Raw genomic sequence first — 22,380 nt, forward strand, 5'->3', positions numbered from 1 at the left:
TTAAATCAGTGAAATGCATTTCAGACTTTTGTCTTCCAAGAACTATAAGAAAATGAGTTATTTTAAGCTAAATAAACAACAACAAAAAGATTAAACATAGAACTAATCTATTAGCCTGCAGATCAAGAGATCAAGTTTTAGGTATATTTAAAAATAATTAAAAGCCAAAATCTGAACAGATAATTGTGCATTGATATTTATAGCATTGTTAGTTAAAAAATCTACATGTAGAAAGAACCAAAATGACCATTGACATGTTCATGGGTAAACAGATTTTGGTATATTCACATAAATAACTCTTACTTGGCCATAAAAAGGAAGACCATGAATGAAATTTAAAAATATTATGTTTTATGAACTAAAACCATCACAAATTGGTAAATACTATATTGTACACTTAAATGAGATACCTACAGTGATCACATTCATAGAGACAGAAAATAAAATTGAGGTTGCCAGAAGCTGGGGGGAGAAGGGAATGGTGAGTTATTATTAAATGAGTACAGAGTTCTGAATAATAAAAAATATATATTATGGACATGGATGTTAGTATTGGTTGCAAAACAATATGAATGTAATTAATGCCACTGAACCATATACTTACAATGGTGAATATGATAAATTTTAGGTTATGTACATTTTGCTACACATTTAAAAAATCAGGAATAACATAATACAAATCCATTCTCAAGTAATACTTACAATCTATGTCAGGAAACTGAACTGATTGTGTTTTTAAAATGGTTAGGAGTTTGTAGATTCTTACCTGCATTCTGAGATTATTAAAGAAGAAACCAAATAACTGGCTTTAGGCATACCAGCATTCTGGGCTGTGACAGTGAATGAAGCACAAAAGTTTTCCATATTAATTTTATAGAATCTGATATTTAATTGTTATTTAGTATGTTTCTTGGATAAATGCATGGATAAATCCAAATTACCTTTTTAAATTAATTTTTTTAGTTGTAGTTGGACACAAAACCTTTATTTTATTTACTTATTTTTATGTAGTGCTTAGGATTGAACCCAGTGTCTCGCATGTACTAGGCGAGCACTCTACCACTGAGCCATGACCCCAGCCCCGCAAATTAACTTTTTTATATTACTATTCACTTGTATATTTCTTTATGTTCCTAAACTTTAGTATTAGTTGATTGAGGACAGATACTTTGACTGTTTTAGTTATTTCTATAGAAGGTAAATGTAAAAAGAGTAATACAAATCATTATAAATTTTCAAATGAAGAGGAATATTACATATTTGTACGATTTGAGGCAGAAGAAACTGCCTCAGTAAATAAATATGGAGTGAGAAATTGCATAGAGAAAAAAATGTAATCAGCAATGTAAAGAGATAAAGTGCAAGGGATAGTCAAAGAATTAGTAGAAGATAGCATACACTATGTAAAGGAAGATGTGATAGGGAGTATAAATTGAGGCCATGTTACAGTTGTAAGGTAAGAAGTTTGTACTTAACCTGGTTAATAATTGTGAACTATTTAATTGTTTTGAAAATGAAATGGATTCATGGAGGTATGTTTTACTAACAGTAATCCAGCAATATCTTACAGATCATTTAGAGAACAGAAAGTCATAAGTATGAATATTAATTGAAAAGCTGTAGAAAGGAATCAGAGCTTACATCAGGCTTACAGTAATTCATAGAAAAAAGGAATTAGAGAAAGTAAACTAAAATTTTTGGTTGTCATTTACTTTTATATACTTTCATAAATATTTATAACAAATCTGGAAAGTAAATTAATTATTGTTAGTTTTATAAAGAAAAAGATTTGGTGGCTGGGGATATGGCTCAGTTGGTAGAAGTTGGTAGAGTGCTTTGTTCACAGGCACAAGGCCCTGGGTTCAATCCCTAGCACCATGAAAGAAAGAAAGAAAGAAAGAAAGAAAGAAAGAAAGAAAGAAAGAAAGAAAGAAAGAAAGAAAGAAAGGAAGGAAGGAAGGAAGGAAGGAAGGAAGGAAGGAAGGAAGGAAGGAAGGAAGGAAGGAAGGAAGAAAGGAAGAAAGGAAGAAAGGAAGAAAGGAAGAAAGGAAGAAAGAAAGAAAGAAAGAAAGAAAGAAAGAGAAAGAAAGATTGATTCCACGGGATCAATTAATTTGCTTAAACTCTCAGACAAGGCCCTGGGTTCAATCCCTAGCACCATGAAAGAAAGAAAGAAAGAAAGAAAGAAAGGAAGGAAGGAAGGAAGGAAGGAAGGAAGGAAGGAAGGAAGGAAGGAAGAAAGGAAGAAAGGAAGAAAGAGAAAGAAAGATTGATTCCACGGGATCAATTAATTTGCTTAAACTCTCAGACCTAGTAGTAGCAGAGGTATGGTACAAGCCTAATATTTTGTAATAAAATGCATAATCTTTTCACCATACCATACTTCATGAACCACAGTATAAAAAATTTGAATAATTTATTATGGGTCAAATAGGAGAATGAAGTGTATCATATTACTCTTAACTTTGGAAGGAAAAGATGGAGCTATTGTTTGACATACTAAGTTTGACATACTAAGTTAAATCTTCCTATAGAAGTGTCAGACTGGCCATTGGAAATGTCTTTAGTTTAACAGAGAGGATTTTTATAAAGATTAGAATTCATAGGCATTTGATTAATAGTTGGTCATGACAGTAGATTAAATTCAAAGAGGAAAGAGAGAGCTAAAAATACAATCTTCAGGATCTGGACATTTAGGAAATTGGGAGAGAAAGAGAGGCTGGTAGAAAATATATATATATATCATAGAAACCAGAGAGGAGACAGATTCAAATAAGAGGGCATTGAAAATAATATTAAGACAATGGGATCTGATTACAGGAAGAGGGACTCTAATACACATTTTCATATAGAATTTTAACTGGGATTTCAACATGTACTCAGAGATGTGGTTTTAACATTTTTCCAAAGATTTTCATTAGCCTTAATTTTAATGTGTGGGACTATTACATAAACATGTTTATAATAAGCTTTGAACTGTATCTGAAAGTGCTTAAAGCAATATTTCTAACAATGATCTTTGGACTCTTATCTCTCACAAGCCCATTTAAATACAGAGCATTTCCTTAGAGGAATGTGGTCTTTAAATTTTACAACACATTTTTTTGTTTGGTACTGGGAATTTAATCTAGAGTCTCTTAACCATGGAGACACATCCATTTTTACTTTTTATCTTTAGAGAAGGTCTCAATAAGTTGTTTAGGGCCTCACTAAGTTTCTGAGGCTGGATTTGAATTTGTGATCCTCCTGCCTCAATTTCCCTAGTTGCTGGAATTATAGGCATGCACTACAACCTCCGGTACACTGTGAATTTTTTAAGGATATGTTATTTTATTTTTCATTGACATCTATACCAAGAGCACTATAGAATAATTGTATTTTGGCCATCAAGTTTTGCCATATTTCAATTTTTACTTGTTTTAAAAATCTCATTGCAGTTCAATTATAGTACCATCCTGAGTTTAAACTCCAAGGAGAAAATAGTTTTTATTTAAGTTGGTGATGATCTTGTTAAGTGCTGCCTAAGAACAAAACATTATAAATACCTAGTGCACTAAAGTAATAATTGAATTTTAATATTAAAACTCAAGTTATTAGTTTAGTGCATATACATGTATTCTCTTACTCTGATGAGACCCTAGAAGCAGTCATACCTAATAAATTAAGCACAACTAGTACCCAGATGTTGATTTCTAATATAATTAACCAATGAAGAGAACTTAGGATCCTTGCTGAAATGTCTGATTATACTTAAAAAAAGTAAGCTTATGGCAACTTCTAGTGTCAGACAGTAAGGGAAATCTAACAATAATTCTGTGATAATAAAATATGTCAAAGGGACAGATGAGCCAGTTGTAAGAGCTGCTAATGTTCAAACCTTGAATGATTTAAGCAACAGAATGAATGAAGCAGTATTAGTTTTTAAACCAAATTATAGAGGAAAAGTCCATGAGCTGATATTTATATAAATACATCATACATTTATATATATGTACATAAATATGTTTATATTATGTAATTTTATTACTGTTCCAGAGAAAAATGTATATTAACTTATAAAAATTCAATGTAAGAATTTTTAAAACATTACATATTTATGTAAGTAAATCTTGTCAGTTAACTTAAGACTTAACTTTGTACATAAATCTTTCATTTCCATTATTTCATTTGGTTCTTGGAAGAGTCTTGTACCATAAACATAATTGCTGGTAGTCTTAATATTAATTTCATCCCCATTTTGTAGGATAAAGTTAATAATTAACAAAGATAATGTGACTTGGCTAAGATCACTCATCAAGTATATAGCAAATACTGGACTTAAATTTAAATTTAAGTATTCCACCTTCAGATCATAGGATCTTTACATTCCATCATCTGCCTCTCATGTTATATCCTGTAGTTACTATACAATAAGACAATGGGACAAATATTCTCTAATGCAGTGGTTTCCATTATAACCTCTGACTTGACATTATGGTATCTAAACTGGAGACAAAAGAACTATACTTTATGAGCTCTAGGTAATTACTAAAATTAGGTAGGTAAGTATCAATGTACTAGCTTTCCTGGTAGTGATCATTACATTCTCCTTAGCTAATAACCGAGAGTAGATTATATTTTTTTGCTTTATTTTGTATCTTTAGATTAATATATTTGCTGTATTTTGAATGCTAGTATTTTGATTTACTCATATCTCTGAGCACTGATTTCTTATTTTTTAAATATTTTTAATTGTAGATGGACACAGTACCTTTATTTCCTTTATTTATTTTTTATGTAGTTACTGAGGATTGAACCCAGTTTTTCACAAATGCTAAGCAAGCACTCTACCACTGAGCTACATTTTCAGCCTTGATTTCTTATTTCTTGATTTGACAGAAGAGTTGTGTCTGTATTTTGAAGCATAAGGAACTTATGTGTGGTTCATATTTATTGGATTTTTAGATTCTTAAAAACCTGCATTTTGATTATGAAATACATTTCAGATATAGAATAATTTCATTGTGTCCAAATAACAGATGTGATTCTGCAATCTGTATTTGGGGTAAAAATGGGAGTTCATAACCAACTTGAATCTAATGTATGAAACATGATATGTCAAAAGCTTTGTAATGTTTTGAACAACCAATAAAAAAAAACAAATAAGAGCATCCTAAACTAGTTTTAATCCTTGTCCAAGTTAGGCTGATTAAAAAAAAAATAAGAAAATAAAATTGTTCCCTTACCAAAACTTGCCAAACATACCTCTTCTTTAGAAAGTTTCACATAATTGCTGTATACATGATGGTAACTAAGATAATAAAACACTGAATGCTTGATTGACAAAATTAATGTGAATTTAACAATTACAATTGCAGAGGAAATATTAAAAAATATGAATTAAATATAACCTGAATGTTTTCCTTTCAGTGGTTCCAAGGGATTTTTCCTTTCTATAATTAGTAAAGAAGATTGCCTCTATCAGGAAAATATAGGAAATTATTAGGCTATCCATATCATATGTTAAAGAAAAAATAGTTAAATTTAGAAATGTTTATTTGAGAAAAAAAAGGTTGTAGAACAGATTAAATTCTATATGAAGATGATTTAGAATGTCATACCTCCAATGTGGTAAGCTATATTTATAGGCAGAAAACCAGGAAAGAGCATAGAGAAGTTATCTGATTGGTGTAGTTCAGCCCATTCACCTCATTTGATCATAATTTTCCAGTCTTTTTCCTGAGATTGCCTGAAGGTCCATCCTGATATATTTGGATAGGTCTCAGTCACTTGATTACAAGGTTACTATTTATTTGCATAGCAAGCTATGGTTCAGTTCTCTATGAATGGAGGCCACTGTTGGGACAAAATTTATCATCAAAGTATGGAGATTGGTTTAATCCAATCTTAATTTAACACATGGTACCCTGGTTGTTAATACATTATTGTAACTTAAAAATTCTTTAAAGTCAAGAAGATTCAGAGAGGAATCATTTATTTGAGTTATATATAGAGAGAGTAATATCACCGTGGACCAGTTTTCTGTAAAACAACCTAGGCTGTGTTAGAGTTGGGAAATTTAAAGCTAATCCTAATTGTTGGTTGGAATATGATGCCTGGAAACAAGAAAGGTAATGAGCAATATATTTAATTCTGTTCATTCAACAATCAAATTTATAAAACTCTACCAATTATAAGACTGTGTGTGTTTCTATAGGCATTTAGATTACTCCACTGTGTGAAATTCAAAATACACTAGTACAGCTTTCATTATTATAAATACCACAGTGATGACATTTTCCTAAATATTAAGCCCCCAATAAATAGTGGAAATACATCAAGTTTTCTCATAAGATTGACATATTGTAAAGAAAGTTACAAGGACTCTCAGGGCTAAAAAATCTTCAAGAAATATTTCTGATGGTTAATGTGTAGCTCATAGACAAAAGTGGAATAAAAAAATTTTTAATTATTTTGAAGAATGTCTAAAGGTTATGTGTCCTGTGACATAAATTTGATACACATTTAGATTCAAAGAACAGTGGTATTTTCATGATTATATTTGTGCATATAATAGTTTTTACTAGGGTAAAGCATTCATGATTATGATTACATTCCAAATATAAATACTAACCATGACTTTTCACTTTAATGGAGAGTGAGACAGTAATCATATAAACATATTTAAGATTATAGAGCTAATTTTAATTTTACTTTAATCCAAAATATTGTTTTCTGAAGATTACGTGCCTAAATTTCTACTGGTGTTGCAGGATTCTCTCACAGAGAGATAGGAAACTGGTTTTTTAGTCCCAGCACTGGCACAGTGGATTTATATCCAGAGGCTGAACCCTATGCACAGCCAGGGATTGCCTTACATATCCCCTTTACATGTTAGCTGCTTTTTCTTCCCTATATGGCAACATACATTCTTATTAAGTATTCTATACTATAGAATTAGAACAGAATTGGACAGTGTCACCTATAACAGAGTTGCAACAGAGTTGTGGCAGTGTTACCACAGAGTTAGAGCAGAGTTGCACATGCACACTGAATATACCATGTTGCTTTCTCTTTGTTTTTGGAATATATGCACATAACTACTGAGTGTGTCAAGTTGCTTTCTCTTTGTTCTGAGAGAGCCCTTACCACACTAGATATGTGCATCTCTCTAGGAGAAAAAAATGCAATTCTTATAAAATGTTATGATAAACTATATTTTCATTCTTTCTTACCTTTCAGACTGTATTCACAGTATACTGAAGAAATGAATACCACCAGGTCTGAGGAGCAATACCACGCTAAAAACCATGCAGAGCAAACTCTCTGTAAAATGGAGAACTACTTGAAAGAGAAACAACTGTGTGATGTACTACTCATTGCTGGACACCTCAGAATCCCAGCACATCGGTAAGTATACTTATGCAGACAGAACATATGGACAGTAGGGCCAATCTGAATGAGGGAGAATAAGCAAATTGCTCATAAATTGGAACACTGGACAAATAGATTTATTTTCCCACATTGAAAAAAAAACATTATATGATCTAATTCTTCATGCAATGTTTAGAAGAACCAAAGTTCTGAGAGATTGTTGAAGGAAACAACACAAACTCTCTGAAAGAAGACCAGTTTACTTATCTGGCCTTTTTAACTTCATTACATTTTATGGAATTATGAAAGATCTATGCAAATTCCAAACTGACCAGATTTACAAACTTATTGAGTGAATTTCATCTTTTTGGTGAGATTATCAATTTGATTTCAGTTCTTATGAAACATTACTATTTATAGGTTGGTTCTCAGTGCAGTGTCTGATTATTTTGCTGCCATGTTCACTAATGATGTGCTTGAAGCCAAACAAGAAGAGGTCAGAATGGAAGGAGTAGATCCAAATGCACTTAACTCCTTGGTGCAATACGCTTATACAGGTAAGTTCTGACATGAATTAACTCATTATAATTGTGCATTATATAAACTGTATTATTATTATTTTCAATCTACTGAGGATAGATGAGTTAAGTAACCTTTCTAAGGTAGTAAGAAGGGAGCCTATGAGTATTGAATCATAACAGAAAACAACAAAAGGTAAATAACATGCAGTAAAGTATTTTACCATGATAGTAGAGAATTATTTTAGCCCCCAATATAAGAAGATGTCCCTCTTGAATAAAGTTAACAAATTCTTGTTTTCAAAAGAAAAGTGGAAGTAAATTCTGACTAATTCTCTACTATAAAATTATGTTCTAATTTTATAATAGAGAATTAGTCTCTTCCTTTGGGATTATAAATTCATATTTACTCAAATTCTAAAACATGACTCTGTGGGCCAACAAAGTATTTTGATCTTTTCTCCATAATGATTTTTTTTCATCTTTAGGATCTCCTACTATTTAAATACCTTTATGTAATTATATATTCATAGATTCTTCTAAAGGCTATACGTGTGCATCTTGGCTTTCTCCAGGAGAATTGTTTTCAAACAATTTTGTTTACATTGTGCCTAAAATAAATTTGAAAAACAAAAAAAATCCCCTTAAATTTTTCATTAATGACTAAAAGTTTTTGTAATTTTAAATAGTTGTAAGGTGCAAAACTCATAATATGTTGTAAATATTGATATCTTTCAAAAGTAACTATTACACTTGCATTTTAAATGCATCTGGTGATATCTCCACACTTTATCAATTTAGTACCAGTAACCATTCACTTGAAAGTATATGTGTAGGGAAATTTCTCAAAAATTAAACATATTGTACTTACAACTCAGAGATTCCACTTTTAAATATATGTCCAAGAGAAATGAAAATATATGCACCCCAAAATGTGCACACAAATGTTTATAACAGCATTATTCATAAAAATAAAAAATAGAAACAACCAAGCTGTTTATAAAATCTGAATTGATACACCAAACTTTGTAAGTGCATAATATGTATATTAATAGGCAATACAAAAGGAATGATGTTCTGATAGATGGTACAAGAAGAATGTAACTTTGAAAACATCATACCACACAAAAGACCACTTATTGTATTATTCCATCTGTTTTAGGTATCCAAAATAGGGAAAGTCATAGAGAAAATGCATAGTGTTTGCCAGAGTATAGGCAAAATTGGGAGTGAACATTTGCAGATATAGTTAATACTTTTTGCATCTCATGAGATATTGTCTGGGTTTTCTTTTCAAACTTCAAGAAAAGAAATAACACAAGAAAATGTACAAATGGACCAGACTACTTTACAACATATTTCACAGACTAAATTAAATATAGAACTTGTCACAAAATACTTATGGTTGTGCAGTCATATTGGATACATATTAAGTTGTTTTTAGAAAGAAAACTTAAAGAAATAGTCACTTTGGCTAAAACATTAAAAGTGGGGGTATATCTTAAAAATAACAATGTTTGCAATAAATTATCAATAATGCTTGCTCTAAAAATTTTAGATATATCATGATAAAGGAAATAATATAAATTACTTCTGATCCCATTTTTAGAAATCATTACAGATATTTTTAAACAAAGTCTATTTTTTTATAAAAGCAAATACTTATATAAGCAGTTATTTATATGTAGAACCTGTGCAACATTCTTTTCCTTTTGAGTCACTTGTAGGACTCAAGTCCATGAATAATATTTGGGCAAAGATATCTTTACCAAATAATAGATGCATATACAAAAATTTGGATATAAAGGGCTCTTCTCATTTACCAAGATCTTTAGCTTCTCACAAATGACAGTTAATGTGTATGGTCAGTGGTATGATCTCTGTACAAACTGACATAATGTGCCTTGACTCATAATGTAGACAGTTTTTCCAGCTTTATTTAGGTATGATTGACCATTAAAAATAATATATTTAAGGTGATGTTCTTATGAATACATTAATAATAAAAGACTGAGATAAGTTTTAAATTCAGACTTAAGAAAAACAATTTGTAGTTTTTGTAATGTTAATATTCACTGTTCATTTACCATAATACTTTTGATATTCTACTTTGGCTCCCTTCAGTCCTATTAGTGTTTACACTCAGTCTCCCTTATGTATATCAGGCTCAAAACATATTCCTAGAGTATAACTACAGTATAGGAAAAAAAAAACATAGCCTTAATTTGGAGGGAAATGGAAAATTCAACTAACTAGCACATTTTTGCCATTCTTTATAGGAAACATAATCATTGTTTACTTTTTCAAATAATTTAGGTGTCCTTCTATTAAAAGAAGATACCATTGAAAGTCTGCTGGCTGCAGCTTGTCTCCTGCAACTGACGCAGGTTGTTGAAGTCTGCTCCAGTTTCCTCATAAAGCAGCTCCATCCTTCAAATTGCTTAGGAATTCGATCATTTGGAGATGCCCAGGGCTGTACAGAGCTCCTCAACGTGGCACATAAGTACACCATGGTAAAGTCAATTGTTTCAAAATAACTTGTACAAGTACTATGTAAATATTGGAATAAAATTAAAAGCAATATATAAACATAATTTACAGGTGACTTACACATAATAGATAAAAATATTTGTCTAGTTGAGCAGTACTCAATTAAATTTTGTTAATCTTTGGAACCAAAAAGTTTTATTAAATCTCAAAACTTGGAGAAATGAAAATAATGCCAAAATTGAATTGTGCACGTATATATTGCAAATCAGATCTATATTATTAAGAAAAAATATTAATTTGCTGATGCTTTTGCATAATTATTTAATTTCTAAAATTGACATGTTATGATTTATAATGAAAGATAAATATCACTCAATAAGAAAATGCTAATATTAATAGATTAATTGAAAGAGCTTAAGAATTACCAAAATTAATAACTCAGACAATTTTTTGGAGCTCTTACTTAAAATGTGCTAGGCACTGGGTTTATACTCAGCACCACAGAAAAGCAAACCAAAACCCTCTACAATTCTACTATTAATTATGAATTAAATGAAAGTGTCAGAATGCTAAAGAAGTGCTCTATCACTGAGCTCTGTCCCCAGCCCTATCAGTTTGTGATAATTATTTAAAATTTCCATAGAATGAAATGATCTTTATTTAGTCAGGTGACAATCACATGAAATATGTGTTGTAAAGAGGCAAGGAAAACTGGACAGAGAATATAAAATAAGCCTTAGCATTAACGTTAATACCATCCTGATGCAAAGAAGAAAACGAACTTTTTTAACCTCTGAGAGTACTGACCGACATAAGACATGGATCTATCTATGAAACCTAATAAAGAATATTTTATACAAGAAATGTTTCAGTTATTTAAGTTTTAAAAAAATGAAAGGCATGTGCTTACAAGTGAAAAAAGAGAATGACATGTAAAATTGATTAGTAAATGTAACATTATTTTAGTGTAAAGACCATATATATATTTTCTACAGTTTTACCTGATCATAAAATTTTCAAATTTCTAAAATTTGCATTCTCTAAAAATTTCTTGTAAATTTTTCTTCTTCCTTCTTCCCATTCCAAATCATTCCTAAACATTTGAAATTGCAAATGTATTCTTTAACAGTATCATTGTGTGGTAATCACATTATAATGGATTTGCATTTTAAAATGTGTAATTTAATTATGCTATTTGTATTCATGTGTCCTAAATACACATGACACAGAATCTAAAGGAACAGCAGTTATATAGTTCAAAGGTTAATCTTACCCACAAAAGCCAAACATGAAAACTTCCTGTTAAATTACTTAAATTCTTGAACTAAGTATTAACAGTTTCCTGCCTGGTATCTTACTCTTGCAGACAAAATAAGTTCTGATAAACTGCATGAATTATTTTTGTTACACAAAATGAACTTGTCTTCCTTTTCCTATTATGTGTCCCAAACTGAGTGTTAAAGCAGGATGTGTATAAAAATACAATGGTGTTGTCTCCCTTAATCCTCCTTTAGTATTATGTTAGTATCTATTGTGAGTACAATAAAATAGGTAAAGGGCTTGCTATAATAGTGCTTTTGTAATACTGCAAATAATTTTAGACCATATAATAATGCAAAAAAATTTTTAATATTCATTTTTAGTTGATGTACCTTTATTTTTTATTTATTTATATGCGGTGCTGAGGATCAAAATAAGTGCCTCACACATGACAGGCAGGTGCGCTGCTACTGAGCCCCAGCCCCAGCCCAAATAATTTTGATATCTAAGGATAATGTTAAACAATTTAGAGATACAATTACAATCAGGTGAACTGCTATATTGAATAAGCAGATTGTCCTCTATAATGTGGATGGGCTTCATCCAGAAATACCCTTAGGGCGAAACCCAGAAAAATATTTGGTCAAATATCTGGGCACTCTGTGACCTAAACAAGTTCACACAAAATTAACCATTTCAATCATGTAAATAGTTGTCTGTACCAATGAATCATTCAGCAAGCATGCTATATTCTTTTGTTAAATTTTATAGCAATTTAAATGTAGATCTGGAAAAGAGTTTCATAGTGAATACAAGACACAAAAGAAGATTTTTGGGATAGTACATAGAAGAAAAATGTGTTTACCTTAAACAAGGAGCAAAATAATTTCAAAACCAAAAATTTAAAATCAGACTTTAGGGCTGGGGTTGTGGCTCAGTGGTAGATTGCTTGCCTCACATGTGTGAGTCACTGGGTTCAATTCTCAGCACCATATATAAATAAATGAAAAAAATAAAGGTTTATCAACACTAAAAAATATGTTTTAAAAATCAGATTTATGCATTACTAATTATTTGTCTACATGTACTGAATATTTCAGGGTCATATGTTGATAATTTAAAATAATACATTTTGTCTACAATATTGAATACTTCAGGGTCATATATTGCTAATTTAAAATAATACATATATTTGTTATTTAGACTTATCCAGATTGCCCAGCAATTTTCAATAGTCTTATAAGATAGCAACTCGAAGTCATACAAAATTCTATCAGAAAATCAAATTTCTGATTGTATGTGGTATGAACACCAAGTAAACCATTTCTACTATTTTCTTTACTCCCTCAAATGTATAATCAAATTTAATAGACCGTAATCCACCTTTTCCATTGAGTAGGCATCTCTTTCCTTTCTTTGTTCCTTTTGTGTCATTGTAAAATAGACACAAAGGAGAATGAAACAGTGTTTTCCATTATTTACCATAGTTTCAGAGTTTATGTAAATGCTGGCTATTGGTAACCCTAAATTTTACAGTGTTTTATGTTTTATTAACTCTTTAATAAAAATATTCTATCTCTTACCAAAAAGTTTTAGCATTTTAAAAATGCAATAGATGTTATGTTAGAGGGTTACATCTAAGTCCAGATTTTGTAGCTTAATAGATCAAATAATATGTATTGCTGGCTTTCTCATCAGAGTAATTTCACTTCCTCGTAAGAACATATTTTGAATGGTTTAATGCTTGTGAAATATTTTATTAAAGTGTGAAATGCTGTATAAATGAGATATATTAGTAACACTATTGTCATCATTTTCTATGAGTGAGAGGATTTTCAATTTTTTTTAATAGATGAGTTAGTTTGAAACTTTATGATATCAGAGCTTCCTTAGGGGTCTATCAACCTTGAGAATGCTGTATGTATAATTTTGTTATTAGGCTAACTCAGTTCTATAATGACTAATGTATGAGTAGAGGTGAGGGATTGATTTGATTCATCCAGAGTCCCCAGTTTTTCAGTCTTACTCTACTCTCAGAATATCTGTTTGCTGTGTAACATAAATTACCAGGTGCACATGTTTATGTATATTTCAGAAGCATATTTTATAGCATTCATTGTGAAAAATATTGTAGATTAAAATATTTAAGAAATATGTAATATTTATAAACTAGAAAATATGGTGGTATTTTGATTAAAAAAATGGAAACACAGCTGTTTAAAATTTGATACTTGCCAAAATACATGAGAAAACATTTATAGAAAGGACATTGGAGATATAACAGAAATGGAAATATAGCCCTACTCTTGTCTCAAGGAACATTTCCTAACACCTTTCAGACTGTCGAATCTGTTGACTGTGATGCATTAGAGAAGGATACATTTCCCTTGGTCAATAGTAGATCATTCTCTTCCATAAGAGGAAATACTTTTTCATTTATCTCCTTTTATCATCTCAAAAAAGTACAATCAGTTGCTGCCTCAAATACATAGCTGCCTCAAATACATAGGTCTCTCCCAGACCTTCAGGATTGCTTCCACCTCAAAACTTTTCAGCCTTTCTCTTTGGGGCTTTTTACTAAAGATCAACTAGGAAGTCAGTTCTGGAGTCAAAAACTCTTTTTGTCATGTAAACAGCTGGAAGAAAAAGCAGTATTCTCAGCTCTGACATTCTTCATTCTTCCCATGTGGCCTGTGAAGTTAAAGACTTTCCTTGTGTTCACTAAATAATTCCTAGTGGAAGTACTTGGACCCTAAGCTTCAGAAGGCTCCAATACTCCTGTCAGATAGCAATAGCAACTATTGCTAGAAATGGATATATATATCTGACATTTTTAAAGATTAAAAAAGTGAAATCCTTTGATATGCTTGTTTCCTTAAGAAAATTCTAAAATACAAAATTTCAGTAGATGACCTTTCTTTTCTAGGAACACTTCATTGAGGTAATAAAAAACCAAGAATTCCTCCTGCTTCCAGCTAATGAAATTTCAAAACTTCTGTGCAGTGATGATATTAATGTGCCTGATGAAGAAACCATTTTCCATGCTCTAATGCAGTGGGTAGGTCATGATGTTCAGACTAGGCAACAAGACCTGGCAACGCTGCTTTCTTACATCCGACTGCCATTACTTCCAGCACAGGTATGGAAATTTCCCCAGGTAATGTATATTAGAGTTCTAAACTACCTCTAGGCACCAATCCATTCTTTTTTAAATTGTTTTTTTTTAGTTATAGGTGAACACAATGCCTTTATTTTTATTTATTTATTTTTATTTGGTGCTGAGGATTGAACCCAGTCCCTCACCCATGCTAGGTGAGCACTCTACCATTGAGCCACAACCCAAGGCCACCAATCCATTCTTTAATTGCCTATTTATTCAGGGAATATTCAATTTAGTGCACTCAGTATTTATTTCACAGAAATTCATATTCAACCTTTAATTAGAAATATTAATATGGAAAGAGGAAACATGGATAAAAATACAGATAATCCCTACACATCATTATATTAATTAGTTTCAGTTTCCTCTCTTGCATAGCACTTGTACCAAGCAGAGAAAATAACTAGTCTGACGCTTTTTCTTTTACTGCTCACCTTCTAGGCAAGGTGTTTATAATAAGTATAAGAGCCTCCCACAAGAATGTCTAGAAAAGAATCTGATTCTGGATAATATCTACCACCATGAGTAATTATCTGCCATGATTGAAAGCATATTTTCAGATGCACTAGAGCATCATTATAATGGCATCCTCATCATGCTTGCCAAACTGAAGGAATATAGCAAGGATGCTTCTAAGCAAACAACATTGATTTAGGCCCAAGGTTGACTTATCTCTTACTGAATCTTAATATTTGCATTTTAGTGAGATTGCAGTGCAGTACCACTGCATAATTCCATCATTGATGGTAAGCACAATTTTTTTCTTTAAAAATTGATCAAAATGGATATTATTTATACTAAATATAAAAGTATATTACCCATATGTATTTCATATTTATTGGTTCTGTTAAAGTCCTCAAACAGCATCCACATCAGAAAGAGAAGTCTTGCCTAGACTTTAGATAGCTTGTGATAGTTTCATAAATATTAAAATTAACATTAATATTAGTCCATTTTCAACAAAATTGTTAACTGAATATTAATACTGAAAAAAGATTGTTAATACACTGATAGTTTCTCCATATATTACTTTTAGCTGTTAATTAAATCCCATGAAACTACATACTTGCTTTTAAGACTCCATACATGTGCAATACAATAACATTGATCACCCTTCTAACTATAGCAAATTTATCCAAAGGACAAGGCAATGGTAACACCTAAAAAAGAAACATTAACATATATATGTAATTTTAGACCCACAATTCTAAATCTAGAATCGATAGATTAACTTCATAAACTATAGAAATTTTATGTTTATGTGAATATATGTATGCTTATTGGTGTTATTCTCAAGTGATTTATTAGATTCTCTTAGAGAGCACCATTTAAAATGTTATTGTCCCAGAGGAGGGAGGAGGGAAGTGAAAGGGGAAATACTAGGAATGATACTGGCCAAATTATATTGTTATATTATGTGCATATACCAATATGTTACAATGAAGCCTAGGATTATTTACAACTATTTTATACTAATAAAAATATGGAAGAAAAATATGTTCCTGTCCTAGCAATATGGCATTACCTAGGTGCTTATTAGAAACAATTTCTCAGGCCCATTTAAGCAATATTTGGGGGTCACGTTGAGAAATTCACATTTTTTAAATCTCACCAGATGAATTTTAGACATGGAATTTTAAGATGCACTGGTGGGTATAATATATCAGAAGTCTTTAATTTTACATTCCTTTAAGTCTATTTGACTTTTTTAGCAAAGTAATTTAGTTTGAAGTTATTTTATTGGCATGAAGGGAAATTTCCAGCTCAAACATGCAACCAGTAGTCTTTTGTACTCTTATCTCTTAGTGTGTTCTGTACCTATAATATGGATTATTTAAACAATAATAGTAACAATAATAATTTTATAAGTTTTTTTTATATTCCTTCAGATGATATGATATATGTACAAATCAAATGGAACAAAGTTGCAATAGATCATTGATACTACTATGAAACTTCTAGTCATTTACATGATAAGTGAAAATAAAAATATCTTACTAATAAGAAACTTAAACTAAAAAATAACAAAAAATATACACTTGAATTAGCTTCAGTTATCTTCAAATTTATATAAACTTAAATATTTTCTTTGTAATGGTAGACTGTTCAATTATATGCCATGCATCATTACTTTTCAGTTACTGGCAGATCTAGAAAATAGTTCCATGTTTGCTGGTGATCTTGAGTGTCAGAAGTTACTCATGGAAGCTATGAAGTATCATCTCTTACCTGAGAGAAGACCCATGATGCAAAGCCCTAGAACAAAGCCTAGAAAATCAACTGTGGGGTCTCTTTATGCTGTGGGAGGCATGGATGCAATGAAAGGTAAAAGAGAGAAATAAAAAGTGCCTTCATTCCAGAAAGAAAAGATATAGTAAACATTCTCCAAATCAGGAAGGTGGTACTAAAGCCATGTTAAATGAGTGTATGTATATATGTGTATATATATATACATTTTCATAAATAAGTTATTTAATGTAATTTTTGAGAGAGAGAGAGAGAGAATTTTTTAATATTTATTTTTTAGTTTTTTCAGCGGACACAACATCTTTCTTTGTATGTGGTGCTGAGGATTGAACTAAACTCCTAATAGACACTTTCAATGTATGCAAGGAATTTTCAATTTGAATATTCATATTGCTATATGAAATATTTTCAAGGACCACTTATTTGATGTTGGTCATAAAGGAAAAGGACAAGGACCTTCAGATTTATTTTTTGAGAGAAAGAGTAGTTTCTTTCCTGTTCTCAAATTCTTATTAGATAGATACTCAAAGACTAGTTATAAATAATCATGAAATTCTGGAATTCAAACCTGAAAATAATGATTTTTTATAAGAATTTCATTAAATGTTATAGGGGACAGTTCCTGAAGCCATTATATCTACCCAAACCCTTTTCAGAACTTGTTTTCTATAGTTCTGCCTCTTTATACTTGATTTCTCAGTCTTTCAATCCATATTGCTGTAATAGAAAAAATATTTTAAATTGAATTGGTTGCATATAAAATAAAACCATCAATCTACTTAAAGATAAAATTTATTAGCAAATCATACATAGAATGGCTATGTTGTAGAAAATAATACAAAACTAAAAGTTTTATACTACTGGAAACATTTTTTTCCTCTGATAAGTGTAACTGGAAATTGGAACAGTACACAGGAAATATTCTGATTAATTGTAACCTTGTTGTTTAGTTTCCTGTTATATGTATGGGAATAAGTTGGATAATTTTAAAAAAAACAGAGTTTATTTAGTTGGAGACTGGAAGGCCAACCTGTTAGAAAAGTAAAAGGGCAAAGCACGTACATGTAGAAGAGAAAAACATAATGGAACCTTTGTAATGAAGTGCTATCATGGTAACTATTCCAGTCAAGTAAGAACAGCATTAATCTATTCATAAGAAAGTGACTCATGGCCCTGACTCCTTTTTGATGTCCACCTACCTCTCAATATTACCACCCTGGGGACTAATTTTTCAACAAATATATTTCAGAGAATATATTAAAACCTCAGAATCTATTTAAAAACAGGAGGCTGAAAACACAATTATTTTCAATGTTAAAGGATTATTTTACAGGTGTTTGTGCTTCAGAATTTACCAAATTACAATGGGATCCTATCATAAGTTTTAAGCCTGGCAACTGTGTATTTTCTTGCATTTTGTTGAATAGAATGAATTTAATAGCATGTTAGAAGTTTTTTGTTATTTAAATTGAAAGGTAATAAATACAAAATTCAAATGTGGTTATCTTTAGTTTCTGATATTATTAATGGACTCATATTTAATATGAGAATGGAAACTTTTATGTTTATTTTTGTTTGTATTTCTTATTTTTCAGGTTCTTCTTATATTATTCTTGTATAAATGAATGTTTTTAGATAATAGTTATAAGTATCTATAACTCCTTTTCAGTTTCTCTACTTTATATAAGGAAAATTTAATGAAATAGAGCACAAATTAAAAATCAGTACACTTATAAAATTAAATAAATACAATATTTTGGGAAGCCTAATAAAATAGTTGTCTGATGTATCAGATTAAGGAACATGTTAGTAAAATAACCTAATTAATTGTGGTTTGGGTAGAATTAGCCTAAGAATTTTTATCACACAAAAATATGGGGAACTTTCTGTAATCATCAGTATTCCCCAGAGAAACAAAACCAAATGGATTTGGTTCATGTGGAATTGAGTTATGTGTTGTGGAGAGTTGGCACATCCATGCACATATAGGCTAGCAGGAAAGAATTTCAATTAGTTTGAATCCAAGGGCAGCATGCAGACAAAACTCTTTCTTCTTGGGGAGATCGAACTTTTATTTCCATTGATGTCTTCACTAATTGAAGGAGGCCTCTGTATATTATTTAGGATAATCATATTTACTGAGTCTACTGTTCTGTTAATCTCATTTTTAAAAATACTTTCACAAAAGTATCTGGAAGAATGAATGTTTGATCAAACATCTGGTTGCTTTGTATTAGCCAATTTGAAACATAAAATAGTCCATCACAACTTCAGGCCCTGTCAATTTGGCACCCATACACATCTCCTAAAACCATATTTAATTTCCAAATTACCAAGGTCATACTTCCACCTAACATGATACAAATATATGCTGCAGACAATGCACTAGAAGAGAATATGGAATCACTGGGTGGTATTTACTCTTTTTCTTGATATCCTTTGATGTCTAATTGATGACTTAAATATTAAAATGTAAAATAAACAATGTTATAATATTGTGATATAAAATCAATTTATCCTATAACAGGAAAAATGGATAATAGAAGAAAAAAGAAAATTACAATACTCATTTATCTAACTCTTCTTGTGTTTGTAGCTGGTGTTTTTAATGATCTTCTTCTACTACCCATTCTTTTGTTTTCTTTCTCCTCAATAAGCATTTCAGCTGGGCATAGTTGGTTTTTTTTTTTTTTTTTGAAGGATAGCAAGGATTGAATTCATGAGCACTTGACCACTGAGCCACATCCCCAGTTCTATTTTGTATTTTATTTAGAAACAGGGTCTCACTGAGTTGCTTAGCACCTCACTTTTGCTGACACTGGCTTTGAACTCACAATCATCCTCTCTCAGGCTCCTCTGCTGCTAGGATTACAGTTGTGCATCACAGTGCCCAGCAGCTTCTTTTTTAAATTAGTTCATTATAGTCATGAATGATATTGTGGGTATTTTGACCTACTCATAAATGCATAGAACATAACTTGCACCAATTCAATCCCCAGTACTTCCCCTTTCCTACTTCTCTTCCCTCCTACTGATTCACTTGCTCTACTATTTTTCCATTTATTTGTTGTTTTTATACTTGGTGCATTATAGTTATAAATAAAGTGGAATTCATTCATTATAATGTATTCATACATGCACATAACATGTATTCATTTTAACTCCATAGTTACTCCCCTTTCACATTTTTCCTCCTTCCTCTTCAATCTCTTTCCTCTACCCCACTGTTCTCCCTTCTATTTTCATGACCTTCCTCATTTTTTTCCTTATGTCTATCTAGCTTCAGCAGATGAGAGAAAACATTAAATTCTTGACATTCTAAGTCTGGCTTATTTCACTTAGCATGATCCTCTCCAGCTTCACCCATTTTATCAGCAAATGACATAATTTATTTTTCTTTATTGCTGAGTAAAACTCCTTTGATTGTATGTATATATCACAATCACTTTATACATTTATCTGTTTATGGGTACCTATTCTGGTTCCATGACTTGGCTATTGTGAATTACACTGCTATTAATATTGGTATGTATGTATCATTATAAATGCTTATTCTAGTTATTGTGGATAAATACCAAGGAGTGCAATACTTGGATCATTTAGTAGTGATATTCCTAGTCTTTTGAAGGATCTCCATAATTGCTTTCCAAAGTGGTTGTACTAATTTGCAGTCCCACCAAAAATGCATGAGTGTACTTTTCCCCCCACATCTTCACCAGCTATTATTTTATTCTTGATGATTGCTGTTCTAACTGTAGTGAGGTAAAATTTTAGTGTTATTTTTAGTTGTATTTCCCTCATGGATGTCAAAATGTTTTCATATATTTGTAGATCGCATGCATTTATTTATTTTTTGAGAAGTGTCTATTTAGTCCATATGCACATTTATTGATTGGGGTTTTTTCTTTAAGTTTTTTAATTTTTTATATATGCAGGTTATTAATTCCCCAATGAAATAGTATCTGCTAAAGATTTTCTTCCATTCTGTAGGCTCTGTCTTCACACATTTATTTCCTTTAGTGTGCAGAAGCTTTTTAATTTGATGCCATTCCACTTATTGATTCTAGGTCTTATTTCTTGAAATTCAGGAGTCTTAGTCTTTAGGAACTTGGTCCCTGTGCCAGTATGTTGGAGTGTTGACCTATGTTTTCTTCTAGCAGTTGCTTTTTTGTTGTCTAATTCCTAGGTGTTAGGTCTACTTTGTATTGATTTTTGTGCAGGGTGAGGTATAAATATCTAGTTTCTTCATTCTACGTATAGATAGCCAGTTTTTCCAGCAGTGTTTATTAAAAAGGCTACCCTTTCTCCAAGGTATGTTTTTGGCACCTTTGTCAAGGTTAAGATGACTGTTAATACGCGAGTTTTTCTGTGTCTTTCATTCAATTCCACTGATCTCCATGCCTGTTTTTATGTCAATACCATGCTCTTTTGTTATTTTATCTCTGTAGTAAAATTTGAAATTTGATATTGTCATGCCTCCAGCATCACTCTTATAGCTTAGTATTGCTTTGATTATTCTGGGTCTTTTATTTTTCCAAATGAATTTTAGAATTGTTTCTTCTAGTTCTGTGCCAAATGTCATTGGCATTTTTATGGCAATCACTTTGAATCTATAGATCACTTTTGGTAATATCGCCACTTTAACAATACTAATTCTGCCTATACAAAAATATGGGAGGTATTTCCACCTTCTGAGACCTACAATTTCTTTTTCCCGTTGTTCCATAGTTTTTATTGTAGAGGTACTTCACATCCTTGGTTAGATTTGGTATCAAGTGTGTTATACACTTCTTAGAATAAATTTGGGAGTGTCCCCTCCCTTTCTATTGTATTTCTTGTATTGAGACTATTGTGAATGTAATTATTTTCCTAATTTCTCTCTCAGCAGAATCATTGTTGGGGTACAGGGAAGTCATTGACTTATTTATTTTGATCTTCAATCCTTCTATTTTACTGAATTTGTTTATTGGTCTGTATATCTTCTGGTGTTTTTGTAGTCTCTACATATATTATCATGTAATTAGCAAACAGATATTCCTACTTATTTTTTTCTATATGTAATTCTTTTATTTTAGTCTGTTCCCTGAATTCTCTAAAGTTTCAAGAAATATATTGAATAGAATTGATGAGAGTGGACATCTTTGTCTTGTTCCTGATTTTAGGGGATATTCTTTTAGTTTCTGTCCATTCATTATGATGTTTGCATTGGCTTTAGATTTGTTGTATATAGTTTTTATGATGTTCAGGTAAGTTCTTTGTATTCCTAGTTTCTTCAGTATTTTTAGCAAGAATGTGTCCTGGACTTTGTTGACTTTTCTGCATCTATTGATAAGACCATGTGTTTTTTGTCTA

The 22,380-nt window shown here is 31.0% G+C and overlaps 1 protein-coding gene across 2 annotated transcripts in view; it reads left to right on the forward strand.

Annotated features, from left to right (window-relative positions):
• Klhl4 (kelch like family member 4) overlaps positions 1 to 22,380 on the forward strand; it is a 99,042-nt gene that overhangs the window by 55,776 nt on the left and 20,886 nt on the right. For both annotated transcript variants that reach the window (XM_040283719.2, XM_005323413.5), the window contains exons 2-6: positions 7,222 to 7,389; positions 7,774 to 7,910; positions 10,188 to 10,384; positions 14,548 to 14,760; positions 16,920 to 17,106. In XM_040283719.2, coding sequence (XP_040139653.1) covers positions 7,222 to 7,389; positions 7,774 to 7,910; positions 10,188 to 10,384; positions 14,548 to 14,760; positions 16,920 to 17,106 — 902 coding nt within the window. The remainder of the gene's footprint in view (positions 1 to 7,221; positions 7,390 to 7,773; positions 7,911 to 10,187; positions 10,385 to 14,547; positions 14,761 to 16,919; positions 17,107 to 22,380) is intronic.

This window comes from Ictidomys tridecemlineatus, chromosome X (assembly GCF_052094955.1).
Source record: "Ictidomys tridecemlineatus isolate mIctTri1 chromosome X, mIctTri1.hap1, whole genome shotgun sequence".
NCBI classification, from domain to species: Eukaryota; Metazoa; Chordata; class Mammalia; order Rodentia; family Sciuridae; genus Ictidomys; species Ictidomys tridecemlineatus.